This window comes from Notechis scutatus, chromosome 1 (assembly GCF_049901735.1).
Source record: "Notechis scutatus isolate UNSWTSFEM ecotype Mainland chromosome 1, rNotScu1.2, whole genome shotgun sequence".
Lineage (NCBI taxonomy): Eukaryota > Metazoa > Chordata > Lepidosauria > Squamata > Elapidae > Notechis > Notechis scutatus.
Window position 1 is genome coordinate 176182437 of NC_142009.1, and position 15574 is coordinate 176198010.

Below are 15574 nucleotides of genomic sequence, written 5' to 3' on the forward strand. Positions count from 1 at the left end.
TTTACAAGGAAACAGTTGAAGAATTTTTTTTAAAAATACTACTCTCTTAACTCTTCCACCCCCCCCCCCAAACTGAATAAAATATTGGAAAGAAATTATATAAAAGGGCTTGTGACTCTGTCTATAAGATAATTCCTGGAGAACTGAACAGAATGGGACCAAACTTTGACTGACTGGTAAAGTCAACAGCAACAAAAGAGAGATCAACTGTGAGAATGGGCCAGATCCCATCCAGCAGCTTCAGGGAAAAATAAATCCAGGAAAAAGTCTCCTAGTGCATCCTCATGGGAGAGGAAGTTGTGCAGTGGCTTAGAATGCTAGTGACTGCTCTGGTCTCAAGTCCCTTCCCTTTTCATTTTTGTTCATGTGATCCATAACAGAAGCATTTGAAGTAGTTGGAAAGAATTTCAAATACTATGCTCTACATGTGTTCCTAATCTTAATTAATTAATTCACTGTTCTAGATTTATTTATTTATTTTGCAAATTTTATTACCATTTAACTAACCAGTAGAACTATGAATGGTGAACAGAGACAAAAACAATACAATTATCCAAACCATTTAAAAGAAAAATCATATATCTTACATATATCAAATTTCTAATAACATCCTGACCCCCAGTGTCCAGGAAGCCAAGTCTTTATGATCTTCTTGAAGGTCAGCAAGGCCAGGGCCATCCATGTCTCTGGAGGGGACCTATTCCATAAGATAGAGAAAACATGCTAAAGTAAATTTAACACTACAGGCTGAAATCTCACAAAATCTTAAGATGGTAAAGCAAAACTACTTTGAATATGCTAATAAACCTGGGAGATGGTTGGCCCATAAACTGAAAAAAGAGAAGGAAAGGAAAACAATACAAACCTTATATGATGAGAATGAAACACCATGCCATCTGGCAGAAGAAAAACAACTTATTGCCCAGAAATATTTTGCAGCATTATACACCTATGACGAGACACCAGAAGAGAAGATTAAACAATATTTGAATGAGAAAAATATACCTACAATCCCGGAACTTACAAAGGAAATGTTAAACGCTGAAATCACAATGCCTGAAATGAAAGAAGCAATTAGCAAACAAAAATGTAACAAATCATCAGGACCAGATTGGATCCCTGCAGGGATGACATGGCATTCATTTTAGAAGATCCTCTGGAAACAGGACATATATTATTACAGGAATATAAGGAAATTCAAACACCATTGGAACAATTAATTTTGGAATTGTATAATGAAATATTAGAACAAGCAAAACTCAAATTCATGGACAGAAGCCTACATTACCCTTATCTTAAAAGAAAATACCAATGACCAACAGATACAAAATTATAGACCAATTTCATTATTCAACGTGGACTATAAAATATTCATCACAATAATTGTGGAGAGCGTTAGGAAAATTTAGCATGAATATATCCACCCCGACCAAAATGGATTCGTACCACAAAGACATTTAAGAAATAATACTAGATTGATAATGAATGTATTAGAGTATTACGAAGTACACCCGGAAAAGCAATTGGTGCTAATGTTCATGAACGCACAAAAGGGCTTTGACAATTTGAACTGGAAATTTTTTATTAATTACATTTAATGAATTTCGGAGAATTTTTTTTGGATATGATTAAAGCTATATATACCATTCAAACAGTGAAGATAATCTTGAATGGCGAACTAACGGAGACATTTAACATATCAAAAGGAGTAAGACAGGGATGTCCCCTATCACCATTACTATTTATTATTGCAGCAGGGGTACTATTAACAGAGATTAGAAACATCCAAGAAATAAAAGGTTTGAGAATCAGAACTGAAGAATATAAAACGCAAGCATTTGCCGATGACATGACATTCATTTTAGAAGATCCTCTGGAAACAGGACATATTAATATTAACAGGAAATTGAAGAATTTGGCAGAGTGACGGGACTAAAAATAAATAAAGAAAAAAATAAAGATTATAACAAAAATTATGATGGTGAAGCAGAAGGGGGATCTGGAGAAGAAATTGGGGATTCAGACAACAAAAAATTGAAGTATCTCGGGGTATGGTTGACAGCTAAATATTCATCTATAAAAACAGATAATTATGAAAAGTTACTAAAATACAAAAAGATTTGGAAAATTGGGGGAAACTTCAAATATCATTGATAGGGAGAATTGCCACTATTAAGATACTACCCAAGATATTATTTCTTTTCCAAACAATTCCAATAAAATTAGGAAAAACCTTTTTTGAAGAATTAAACAAAATGATTAAAACATTTATTTGGCAAGGGAAAAAGGCTCAGATAAAACTAAAACTCCTCAGGATAGTAAGGATAAGGGAGGATTCGGACTTCCTGATGGGATCTTTATTATCAGGACGCAATAACAACATGGATCAAAAATTAGGTAAACGTAAATAACAAAAGAGTGTTACTATTAGAAGGACATGACCTGCAAATTGGTTGGCACGTGTTCATGTGGGAAGAGAAAAATAAATCTCATTCATATTTCCAAAGGCATCAAATTAGAGACACATTACTAGGGGTATGGGAAAAATTAAAACGAAACCATTACACAAAGATTCCAATCTGGATGTCAACCATGGAAGCTATGATATATCCGAATGTTTTAGATTTGAACAAGAGAGTGAGCTATAAAGAGTTATTAGATGAACAAGGGAAACTAAAATTTAAGCAGGAATTAATGTCACAAGGAATACAAGTGGATTGGTGGCTGTATATACAGATACAATCTAGATACAAAAAAGATATAGAACAGTACGGGATAAATTTGGATCAACAGGAATTGGATAAAATCTTACAGGGACCAGATAGAAAAATGATTACTAAAATGTACAATTATTTGTTAAGATATAAACTGAGGAAGAAACCATAAAAGGAACAATGATAATCTGGGCCAAAAACTTTGGATATAGCATAAATTTGGAAGATTGGGAAAACCTATGGAAAATAAATTATAAATTAACTCTATCTGCAACTTACAAGGAGAATTTATAAAAAAATGTTTTATCACTGGCACCTACCGTCAGCGAGACTCGCAAAAATCTTTCCTAATAACTTGGCAAACTGTTGGAAATGTGGATATGAGCAGGGTACCTACTATCATATGTAGTGGTCCTGTCCAAAAGCAAAAAAGTATTGGAGAAAGATTAGTAATTGGCTTGAAGAAATCACTAAAGTTAAAATTGAATGGAAACCATAAATATTTCTATTGGGAATTCTAAAACAAAAAATTAGTAAAATTATTATATATTATTCTTCACATATTAACAGTGGAAAGGCTCACCTTCACCCAAAATTAGAAATGCAAAAATACTCCCCCTGACTTCATGATCATAAAAAAAGTTTTGAAATGCACAGATATGGACAGGCTCTCATTGGAACTTAAGAACAAAGAGGAATCAGAATATTATGAAATTTGAAATTATTGGTACAATTGGCTAAGATAGACATGAAATTAATAAAATAAAGTCAAATAAAAATGTATGACAGAAACTAGTAACACTATGTAATTAAATTTGTAATATATAATTAGATGAAACTTTATATTATATGTTTAAAGTAACAACCGTGAATGAATATTTTACACAATTTGAGAGATGTCAGATTGAGTGAACACTGTTTTGCTTAAGTTGTGATAAGCGGAAAGTTTGATTTTACTGTATTTGTATAAATTTGTTTAATAAAGTATTTTTATAAAAAAAAAAGAGAAAACATGCTTCCTGGCATGCATCAAATAACATAGCTTCACCAAGGGAACTCACAGCAGAAACCATTAAGAATAGGTGATCCCACAAGCAACCTGGCTCATACCATGTAGGACTTTAAAGATGACAACCAGCACCTTTTCATTGTGCCTGAAAGCCCACTGGGAATCATGAAGCAGCACTATTTCATGGGCACAATATGTTGCAGAGTCACTTTATGAAGAAAATAGGCGGTCTCTAAATTTCCTCCCTCCCTTCCTCCAGGATCTACATGCACACAGAGTACATATAGGCAGATTCTAAGCAGTAACTAAGGCCTTGGTCAAACCATGCACCAGAGTTTTAGGAACTACCCTAGTAGTAGGGAATCTTTCCACCTTGCAATAGAAGGCAGCCGTAGAAAACTCCAAGGCTTCCATCCTTCCATCTATAGGTCCAGGAGCCTCACCACACAGCCACCACAGAAGCCAAGTCAGCTGTAGCTTTTGGGGGCTTCTGATAACAAGACAGCTATGAGAAAATAGTATCATTTTCTTTAAAACCAGTGGATTGAATTTATGTGATCAGGAAAGCATGAACAGGGAGGCCGTGAGTTGTAATCCTGCCTTAGTCAACAAGCCAGCTGAGTGGCCTTAGGTCAGTCATCCTCAGAAGGCAAGGGCAAACCACTTCTGAGCAGGCTACTACAGATAACTTGCTGAAGAGTCACCAGGAATCAAGACTGATTTACACAAAGCTCCCTGCAATCGTAAAAGAAATACAAATATATAACCAAGGAACTTCAGATTTCTCCCATGTGTTGATGTGTTGCTATTTATTTTGACTTTAAAAAACAATTTGTGATTGACATATATAACCTGTTCGGCTTAACCAAGCTGCTGCTGTCTTCTCTCACCAGCATTAGTAAGGGAATTATGTCCTCAGGTAACAGATGGTGCAAACAGGAACTTAGCTAGTAAAATCTGCTTTTCAGACTAATTACTTATAAAACTGAGAGGGTGCTTACACACTCTGATAAGACTAGAAAGAACTGTTTAAAACCCAGGAATGGGGAATTTTACCTGATACATATAGTAAAAATTTGAAATACCTGATTGTAAATGTATTAACAGCGGCTAGGATTGTATTTGCTAAAAACTGGAAAAATGAGAAAATACCATCGCAGGAAGAAATCATTAAGAAAATATTGGAATGTGCTGAAATGAGTAGATTGACATTTGAAATTAGAGAACAAGAGGATAAACAATTTTATAAAATTTGGGACCTTTTCTACCAATGGTTAGATAATAAAATACAATAATAGAATATCTAGAATTCTAGGAAATAATGAATATATAAAGATATATTTCTTTTTTTTTTTGATATCATATCTATAAAATGTTTTTAGGATAGATTTGGTATGATTATATGATTTGTTATAAAATAAACTAAGTAAATTATAGTTATGAATAAAATTATAGTCAAATGATTGTTTAATAGTGATACTAGGGTATTTAATTTCTGATTGATAATATGAGTTATTATGTAATGTAACTGTAATTGAGACTACGAAATGGATGCACAAAAAATTGGTAAACCAACCGACACACTGTTTGTATATTTATGAAAGAAAGCTGGATGTTTTTATGTTTTGTTTATTTTGTTTGTCTTTAAAAACCAATAAAATTGTTTTCAAAACAAAAACAAAAACCCAGGAATGGTTGGAAGTATAGATAATTGCAAACATAATTCCTGAAAAAGCCTGGATCCTTTTGAAGATTATACGTAATATCAGTGAAGTGTTCCTTATAAGGCTAATTTAATCCTGTTTTTGTAATACAGGCCTTTATCCTTTCTTTTCCAATTGTCTAATCCATTTTTGTTCATTTCATCTATTCACAGTGAATCTGCTGTTTTCTATCTTCATCCTGTTTTTTTTTTCTTTTGAAAGAGAGGAGAATGTCTATACATTTTGTTTTGTTTATTCTATGGTCAGATTGGTTTCAAAGTGGTAGAAAGAATGGTTGATATATTCAGACAGGGACCTGCTTATGAATGGGATACCTTATTTTACAGACAGTTTATGTTAATCAGTGCTTTCTTTGTTCTTGTCTCAGACCTTACCTCCCTTTTTGAGAGGGTAAATGTGTGTGTGATTGTGTCCATGCACACACACAGGCACCTACAAGTGGTCTATATCTGCATGTTTATTGGAAGGGGGAAGTCAGATGGGTTTCAGTTGCATTTTAGATTAATAAGGTTGGGAAAGTGGGTGGTAGTACATGGGATTTTTGCCTGTGTTGTTGCTTTTTTCTGCCTAATTTTTGGAATTCATTTTTCAGGTAAATGTTATATGCAGGTTTTTCTTTGGCTTTATAAATGATGTTCTTTCGTTTTTGGAGTCATGTATCCTGTAATTTTTCTAACATGGGTTTTTTGTGTTACCTTTCTAATTGATCCAGTTCAGTTATTTTGTGCAGTGCTAAATAGCCATTCTTTTCTAGTGTGAAATTATATTGTGTGACAATTTCACATTTGTACAATTTGGCTTTCTATATTATCAGTGTAGGCCATATCCACACTAATCTTACTTCCATCTTTCTAGCTCTTTTAAAATCCCTGTACTACATCTTAATATGTCAGATTTGCTGAAATAATAGCTTATGAGTGAACCTTTTTAAAGGATGCAGATGGGTATATACAAATATATATTGTTCAAATTAAGTAACTTTCACTGAATGCAAAGAACTCACATGATTGTTATACTGATAAAAGATGAAGGGTGATCCCCATATAAGCTGTCTTGTTTCATGGAAGAAAACTGGGGGATAAAGACAAATAAATTCATGGTGTGATATTAACAAAACCAACTGCTACTCTTTTGAAGTAGAAGTGTATATTTGGGTCAAGTTTTCCTTGAGCAAAAATGATGCAAAAATTATATGGATTGTGGAATTGGTATATCCATGTTTATTGCATCACATATTCCAATGCAAAGGACATGCAGTTAGTTGAAAAACAAAGTATGTTGCATGTGTGCAAAAATTATTGGGTGTGCACACAGGAATCTTAGAATGCAATGGAAGAAAAATCATTGATGTGTAGCTAGCTGTGGTTCTGGCATACATTTTGTTTTAATCTTATTTCTTAAATTATGTGTGTATTAAATATAAATAAATATGATCGCTTCAGGGAAGGTATGTGACCAGAGTGCCAAATCAAAATGTATTCCAAAAAAAAAAAAAAAGGCTAAATTTTTTGCATTTCTTAAGAAGTTGTGGTGGGTTAACAATTTATACCAGTCAAACTATTTTTTGTTTGCTTTCAGATTCTTGGATGAAAAGTGGTTCAGGATAAAATGTTTTAATTCTTTTTTAGAAAATTAAAAAGAATGTTCCTAGAAAGTCTAAAGAACACAAAACAAACTAAATGTTCAGCATCATGTATCTGGAGTATTATCTTTATTGTTACTTACTTGACTAGGAAAGCAACGGCCATATTTTAGAAATAAAAGATTCCTTTGCCACCAGTAACAGGCTGTGTTGAGACTTCAATTTCCAATAAAATCTGTTTTTGTTGTTGTTTTTCTGATATTTATTAATATTATAGAAAGTGATGCCATTTCTTTGAGCTCACAGTTGTGACGCTTGCATTCAGTTCTGCATTTTTTCATGTAATTTCTTCACTGCAATTTTATCTTTGAAAGGACTAATTCTTCTAAAGGTATAAAAGAAGAATGATTCACTTTTGTTTATCTTCACTGATATTTTAAATAAGCATGTTTAAGAAACTGTTTGAAATTATAAGCCAACAGCTGACTTCCATGTTCTATTTTGACAGTAAGATGCTGACAATTACATATGTTCACATATAATTTTTTCAGTGCAGCTGGAGGAGAAATCTTTAATCTATGTCTCCCTGACCTAGAAGAAACTATAGAGGAAACTGCTATCATTAGGCTTATACGACAAATACTTGAAGGCGTTTGCCATTTGCATCAAAACAATATTGTGCATCTAGATTTAAAGGTAATATGCATTGTAACCTTCATTGATAGTGTTTTAAAAATTGTAAAGTAATAACTATGAAAATGGGATTCATAGAGAAGGAGGTAAATAAATTTTATTCCACATGTATCTTCAAAATTTCAGCTGTTACTGATTAAGATTCAGATTCTTATATGTTAAAGATTGCAACTATTAGGCAATGCAAATTATGGGCAATATGCTATTACATAGTGGGAAATATTTCAGAGTAAGCATATATGTATATAATCTAAAGTATATCAAATGTTTTATTTAATAGGCTTTTTAATCTTTAATTAAAAAAATTATATCATTAGATGTACAACAAGCCAATTAATCATGTAAAGAATTGTTAAGATTTCAAATAAAATAAATATTAATAAATATTCAGAATGCTTATTTTTTAAAAAACAAATATTTAAATAAGTACTTAGAGCCAGCATGCTTAGTTTTCCACACAATTCTTTAGTTTTTCCATTCGTTTCCCTTCTCTTTGATTTTGTCTAAAACTGGTTTTTCATTTTATCATTTGCTTTTCTTTTTAGTTGGAAGTAATTCTAACTAGGAAAACTACAGATAAAAGTTGCAGGCTGCTTTTGAAAGAGTTGTATAGCTACTTGCAATTTTACAACTTTAAAATTTATGCTGATAATGAGATTAATAGCAAAGTGTCAAAAGTATGTGAGCTTTATCTATATGGTCTCATTTACTTTAGAATTAGAAGAGGCAAATTAAAATAAAAATTGTTTTCCATCCCACCATTTTCCCCCATTGAACACATGGGATATTAATTAAAAATAAGGTTTTGAATTTTTGAATTCCTTCTTTTTAACATTTCTAAAAGGCTGGGCTATATCTTTAGGTTTGTTATGAAAATAAATAATCTATTACTAAGCTATTTGACAGCCACCTACATTTAGAGTTCCATTGATTCCACTAGGATTATCCCAATATAGGTAGCCTTGTTCTTGCTATGATATATGGATTTCCAAATATAATATAAATGATTAATCAGTTCATTTAGATATCAATAATGTTTGTTTGTGTATTGTAGCCCCAGAATATTTTATTGAGTAGTGTATGTCCCCTTGGTGATATAAAAATAGTTGACTTTGGTTTGTCTCGGAAAATTGGAAATTTTGGTGAACTACGAGAAATTGTTGGAACGCCAGAATATCAAGGTAATTTGCACATATTATTTGAATGCATTTTCCCTGACATTGCACTAGCCAGACTTTTAGAAGAATATCAATTCTTTTACTCTCAAGACTAAAACAAACATTTATCTTCAGGCGTTCTTCAAGTGACCATAAAGCATGTTTTTTTTTTTTCCCAAATAGAAAAAGTAGAGCTTCAAAATAAGTTGAAAAAATTATGACCCTACAGGTGTATAACCATTTTTAATGGGAAATGAATGCCCCACAATAACACAAAGTAAACCATAAAATTATGTCTATATTGGACTTGGGTTACTTTTGTAATTATGTGTTTGTTGGAAGATTTCTCTATTGTATTGTAAAGTCTTCAATCATTGAAGGGGGGTACAGTCTCTTTGCAAATTAAAAGGTTGCATACAGATATGGTGAATCAATATAATAAAAAATAAAAAATAAAAAATAATCACAATTTCAGAGTATATACAAACAATTATAAGGAAATATTCCTGTAACAGGTCAATATTGCATTAAGAAATGAATGCTTATTTTTCCCCTTCCCTGCGTTCCGTTCCCAAGCACCCCATGTGACCAAACACTTTTTGCCCGGACGGAGAAATGATGGAGACACAAAGTTTCATGTGATTGCAAAGGGGATAGTTTGAAAAGGAGTGATTAGCTCTGTTTAAAGTGTCCCCTTTGCAAGCAGACAAAGCTTCGTCTCTCTCTGGGTGAAAAGTATTTGGGCAGCTACCACCGGCTCTGCCCTCTTCATCCCACTGTGTGCTTGCCCACAGCCTCAATCGGGGCCAAGCTCTTGGCATGCCCCGATCTCCACCCATCCTGCCAGGAGGGCAAAGAGCCCCTGCGAGGTCAGTAGCAGCATGAGCAGCCGCTTGGCAGCCAGCAAACACCCACCGTCGCTGAGAAGTGTCCCAGCAGTAGCTGGGCCAGCAGGCAGGGCAGATAGAGGCCGGGGCATGCTGAGAGCTTGGCCCATTGCAGCCGTGGGCAAGCAGACAGTGGAATGAAGAGGGCAGGGTCAGTGGTATCTGCCCTGTGCTCACCATCTCCTGCACTTCAAAAAAAATAAAACCTCCCCAAAAATAAGCCCGTGTGCTTATTTTCAAGCCCAAAAGAAAATAAGACCGGGTCTTATTTTGGGAGAAACATGGTAGGCACTTCCCAATACCTAAAAGAGGTCCTTCAGGCAGTGCACATGCCCAGGTCATCTCACAACTGAATTATTGCAATGCAGTCTTTGTGGTGCTGCCCTTGAAGACCATCTGAAAGCTACAGCTAGTTGAAAATATAATGGGGCAAGCGGTAATAGGAGTTAGCATGTTGATGTACCACTCAGCCTCCAAATGCAGTTATGCTACTGATTATCATGTTTAGCTCTGTATCTCCTGAGGGCTGGTGGACAGGTGCATTATGAGAAAAAAAATATTAAAAGATCATTTCTCATTTGCACAAATGAAAGCAAATTATCTAAGGCAACATTCTTGGAAATAAATGGGAAAAATCAGAATAATTAATTTCTAGGTTTACAGGGCACACTAAGCTATAGTTTACAAAACACAGTGGGTAAGTTTACACTAAGCTAATCTCAGTTAAACAACATTATGGTTTTGTGTATTGGGTGAATCAAGCCAATATGGGGGATATACAGTCAATTTATACAGTCATTCTTGTAGATAAATAATATCTTCAGTGAGCTATATGTCACTCTCAGCGTATTGTAAAATAGTGTGGCAGATCAGCGATTATCTTGAACATATGATAAAATTATTTTAATGCTGTATTTAATGGTATCTTTTCCTTCCAGCACCAGAAGTCTTAAATTATGATCCCATTACTACAGCAACAGACATATGGTAAGGTAATTTCTTAAAAGATTAAAGCAACTTTAAATACCTTGATTGTATAGTTTCATCTTAAAAGCTTATTGGTTTTCTCATTAGTCTTTTAAAATCCTTTTTGAACACTTATGGCCTTCGGGAACAAGTTGAACTAGACAGTGGATTTGGGGCAGGTGGTTATTTCCTGTGATTTTTTTTCCAGGGGGAAACAGCATAAAACAGATCGCCATATTATTGTGCTTCAGTATATTACCTGTTGGTGATTAATTTAAACGAGAGCTGTCATCTATAAGTATATAAATTAAAATCTGTTAAATAAATTACTGTTTTGTATCAAAACACTAGTGGTGGTTTGTCATCTTTGTTTTTCTGACTTTCCCTCAATGGTCAGAAATGCTATTATACTGTCTTATATTTATTTGGATTCTCTATTCAGTGTAATATGAATTTCATAAATTTGTATAAACCAGCGGTCCCCATACTTTCCAGCTTGGTGGCCCAGCCTGGTGCAGGGGAAGGGGGCGTGTGAGTGGTAGGCACACGCACGGGTGCAGAGCTCCACCCTAATTCTAACCCTGGTGCCCTTAACTCTTATACTAAACTGGCTTTCATAAATTTGGATATGGATAAGAAAAATAGTTGCTTACTTTTCAGAAGCAATGCTCCTCTCATTTCTGCTCCAATAGCCCAGTCCCACTTCAAATAAATCACTTTTTGGTGATTTTAGAACTCTTACCAGAACATCTCCTTAAGTCCTAGTCCTGAAAAATATGCTTGAATTGCAGGTCTTGGGCCCTCAAACTCTGCTCATGTCTTCACTAATTTCAAATTTGATGTCTGGAAGTTTTGTATGTGATTCACATTATCTCTACAAGTACAATGGAATGTATAAGGAACTTGCTTCTGTTCACTGTAAGAATTACCTTTTGGATTGAGTATCAGGCAGGTGACTTCCCTTTGGTTTATTGCAGAATTAGATTGTGTCTTAGCCTGGGCCATGCTTGCCAGGATTTGTAGTCTTTATGAAAAGGCTTTTGTTTCTTATATAATCAAGTTACATGTATTATAAGACACTGATAAGACAAATATCCTGGTGCCTGATCCCCTAGGAGGAAAATTCAAGGAAAACTTTAAATGTTTCAGGAACTTATTTTATCATATCTGTATCCAAGTATATGAAAACTTTAGTATAATTGGAATGCCTTTCTCTGATAAGTAAATGAAAAAGCAATAAAAAGTAAAAATATTTTAGCATCTGTACTTATTGGCAAGTAATATTTTCATTTGCAACATCCATGAAAAAAGTATACCTTCTCTAATTTCAGGAGTGTAGGTGTAATCTCATACATGATGCTTATACATGAATCTCCATTTATGGGAGCAGATAAGCAAGAAACATACCTCAACGTTTCACAAGTCAATGTGGATTATTCAGAAGAAACATTTGCTTCCGTTTCATCATTGGCCAGAGATTTCATCCAAAAACTCCTTGTCAAAAATCCTGAGTAAGTTTATGGGGATCGAGATAGAGGGATCGAGAAAATATGTTTACATTAATATATCATTAGAAAGAAAGGCAGGATAAGGACAATATTTTGATTCATAATGGGCAAGAGGGCTTTGGATCCATCATGGGGTCTGTATTTCTACCTGTTAATTATTCAGGAAGGTAAATGTTTGAGTTGGGTGGCATTACAGAGGTAGCAATAACTGATCAATCTTGTTGACATACCCTGATTGAAATACTATATTAGTACAGCGATAGGGACTTTTCATGTTGTTTTTTCTCACCTCTGTCAGTATTTTTTCCTGGCCAATAAGTTTCTGAAATCTAGGATGAAAGAGCTGATTTAAGGTAACTAGCTTTTGTTTAGGATTACATAGCTCACTGAAGAATGTGGTATCAGGTGTTGATACTGTTATGGAGGAGAATGGAATAAACCTCCTTTCTTTCCCTTTTGTATCCTGTCAAATCTAGTGGACAGATAGTTCTATGTGATAGTTTGTGCCAGTGCTAAATGGTAGTGATCTATACATTTTTGTGGCTCAATTTCAACCTAAATTCCAGATCTTAAATCTACATATTTCTTCTTTTACTTTGTAGAGAGCGACCAACAGCAGAAGCCTGCCTGTCCCACTCTTGGCTTAGGCAAGGAGAATTCTTATTGTGGTATAGCCCTGAAGAAAACCCCAGTTCTTCTCCAGTTTATGATAATATGAATAAGAGCATAGAAGAGAGAATTAACAACAGGCCCATGTCTAATGGAGCATGCATTGAGCAAGAAGATAAAGAGAATATTCCAGAAGATAGCAGTACAGTCTCCAAACGATTCCGGTTTGATGATTCTTTGCAATATTCTCAAGAACTCGCAACAGACTTTGTATGTTAACAAATGCATTCCTGCAGATTATCTTGAATTGTATTTATGATTCTAAGTTAATCTGGTGGCATGTGGTTTGAGATGATGGCTTGGCCACGACTGCATTTTTGTTATTCTGGAAATGCACTTTCAGTTGATCTTGTTTGGACCCTTTTTGTGCTGCCATTGCTGGCAATGGGCATGACCTCCTGGGAAACTGGAGTCTTGGCACCTGAAGTGGCTTGTTTTTGGAGGCAAACAGGAAACTGGGTATATTTGCACTTTCTACATTCAAAACATGGCATTTTGGTCTGATCATTGATAAAGTAGGCAAGAAGAGTATTTTTAAAGTTAGCAATACAGCCAAGTTCTAAGCCAAAGAGTGATGTGATAATACATAGCATTTGTATTGTAATTGAAATTACATGAACTTGGCAGTGTGAAGAAATTAGGTCTTTTGTTCATTCTAGAAGAACAGTCTCATGCTGTCATTGTTTGTTGAAAAAAAGTCAAATTGTTAATAGTATATAGTATACTTCAGTAAGCCTTTTTTCGAACCTATGTTTTTAGTTGGACTAGTCACTGGGACTGAAGTGCTTGGACTGGGTTCCTGATTAGCCACCTGTTTTTCTTTTTTACATGTTTACTGAGAAGGGGCCTTGTCCCCATTTATGGGAGAGTGAGTTTTCAGTTGTGAATCAGTTCCCATGTGGAACATAAATTGGTGTTCACATTCATATTTTTTTTTTGTTACAAAGATAATTTTTGGATTGAATTGAATGCATACTTAGTTTTGAAACCTTCCATTTCTTGTTTATGTAAATAAGATGGAAGACATTGAAAGATACTTCTGGTGCCAAAAAACCCCGCAAAACCCTGCATTTTTTTCTTTAGGAAGTATTGTTTTGTCCATGCCTAATACCATGCTATCTGGAGACTATAACCTGTGTAATATTATGAATTCAACAAATTAAATATTGTGAGGTATAAATTTGAAAATGAGATATTCCAGAAAAATGTACAGAGTCAGGTAATGGTATTAAATTATCTTCTCTCAAATTAAAGATATAATTATTTCAGTGCTATGTAAATTGAAACTGCTTATCTTGCTCAACAAAGATGGTAGTAATAGCACAATCCTATTTCTGTGAATGGAGAAGTAAATCCCAGATTGTTCATAGATTTTACTTCCAAGGAAGTGGTGCAAAAAAATTGCTAGCTGAAACAATATAATGACAATATGAATATTTCATTAATATTCATTAGTATAAATAAAGCAAAAATGGAGAAAACAGAATCTGTCTTTGTGACATTTAAATATCTAATTAATTCAGATGTACATTAATGTCCAGTCTTGAAATGTGCCATGTTAGGGATTAGATTAGGGTTTGCTCTTGGTTTACTAGCCTCATCTCACAAATAACAAGATGAAAGGAGAAAAATGGTGCAATTTCAAGACCACAGTCTAAAATTAGTACAAAATTTCAATACTGAAAGCCATATTTTCTTCTGATTTTCAATTAAAAGCCAATATGCAATGCATGGGTTTTCCTACCCATATATACATTAATCTAATTTAAATTTTTAGAATTGATCATTTTAGGAAGTCTTTAAAAAAAGATCATAATACATTAATATATTTTACTAAGAAAGAAAGATAAGTGAAAGAGCATGCCACAATAACGATTATTATAGCACTTTATAAAAAAAGTATATGATACAATAAATATTTCTGTTGTGGTTTTTTTAAGTTTACATTTCTCACTCTTTCCTTCCAGTCTTAAATCTTTTTTTAATATTTTGAATACATCAGTTTGCCTCCATTTGAGAGAACTTTTGAGATTTTATAAACACTTGTATATGTATGTAAATTTGGGGTACAACTTGAATCTGACAGTTCTAAATTTTGAATATATCTAATTTTGTAAGTTTTCCTAGTTAATGCGTACATTTGTATATAATTTTATTGGAATTATAATTGTTCTCTGACTTCTTTGTTTTGTGTTCAATATCAGTGGGACTTTGTAAGAGGTTACTGGTGTCAGCGTTCCAGGAAAATAAACTCCAACACCAAAACTCCAAGACAGGCATTTTCTCAAAGTTGCATTTTATTAGAGTTGTCATACTGGCACATCTGGGAAAACCTGAATCTAAGAGTTCCGGGTTTTCCTCCAATAATTAAAAATCACAAAATCCATCCCCTGCACTCATCACTCCATCACATGGCCCAATCACCCTCCATTCCAACTTGAGACATCCCTTAAACCAGGGGGCTCCAACCTTTGCAACTTTAAGACTTGTGGACTTCAACTCCCAGAATTCCTCAGCCAGCAAAGTTGAAGTCCACAAGTCTTAAAGTTGCAAAGTTTGGAGACTCCTGCCTTAAACCATTTCTCTTCCAGGTGCATGAATAACATGGCCTTGACTGTAAAGAAGAATGCTATTATGTCTAACTACAACCACTCTACAAAATCTC

At 34.1% G+C, this 15574-nt stretch overlaps 1 protein-coding gene across 2 annotated transcripts in view; it reads left to right on the top strand.

Moving 5' to 3' along the window:
• The window catches only part of STK17B (serine/threonine kinase 17b), a 31643-nt gene extending 16463 nt beyond the window's left edge, over positions 1-15180 (top strand). Inside the window, exons 4-8 of one of the 2 annotated variants that reach the window (XM_026667979.2) lie at positions 7581-7725; positions 8777-8903; positions 10705-10753; positions 12064-12243; positions 12843-15180. In XM_026667979.2, the coding sequence (XP_026523764.1) occupies positions 7581-7725; positions 8777-8903; positions 10705-10753; positions 12064-12243; positions 12843-13128 (787 nt within the window). In that variant the 3' untranslated portion in view covers positions 13129-15180. The remainder of the gene's footprint in view (positions 1-7580; positions 7726-8776; positions 8904-10704; positions 10754-12063; positions 12244-12842) is intronic. The other variant, XM_087949538.1, reaches the window with a different exon arrangement.
• Positions 15181-15574: the final 394 nt, after the last annotated feature.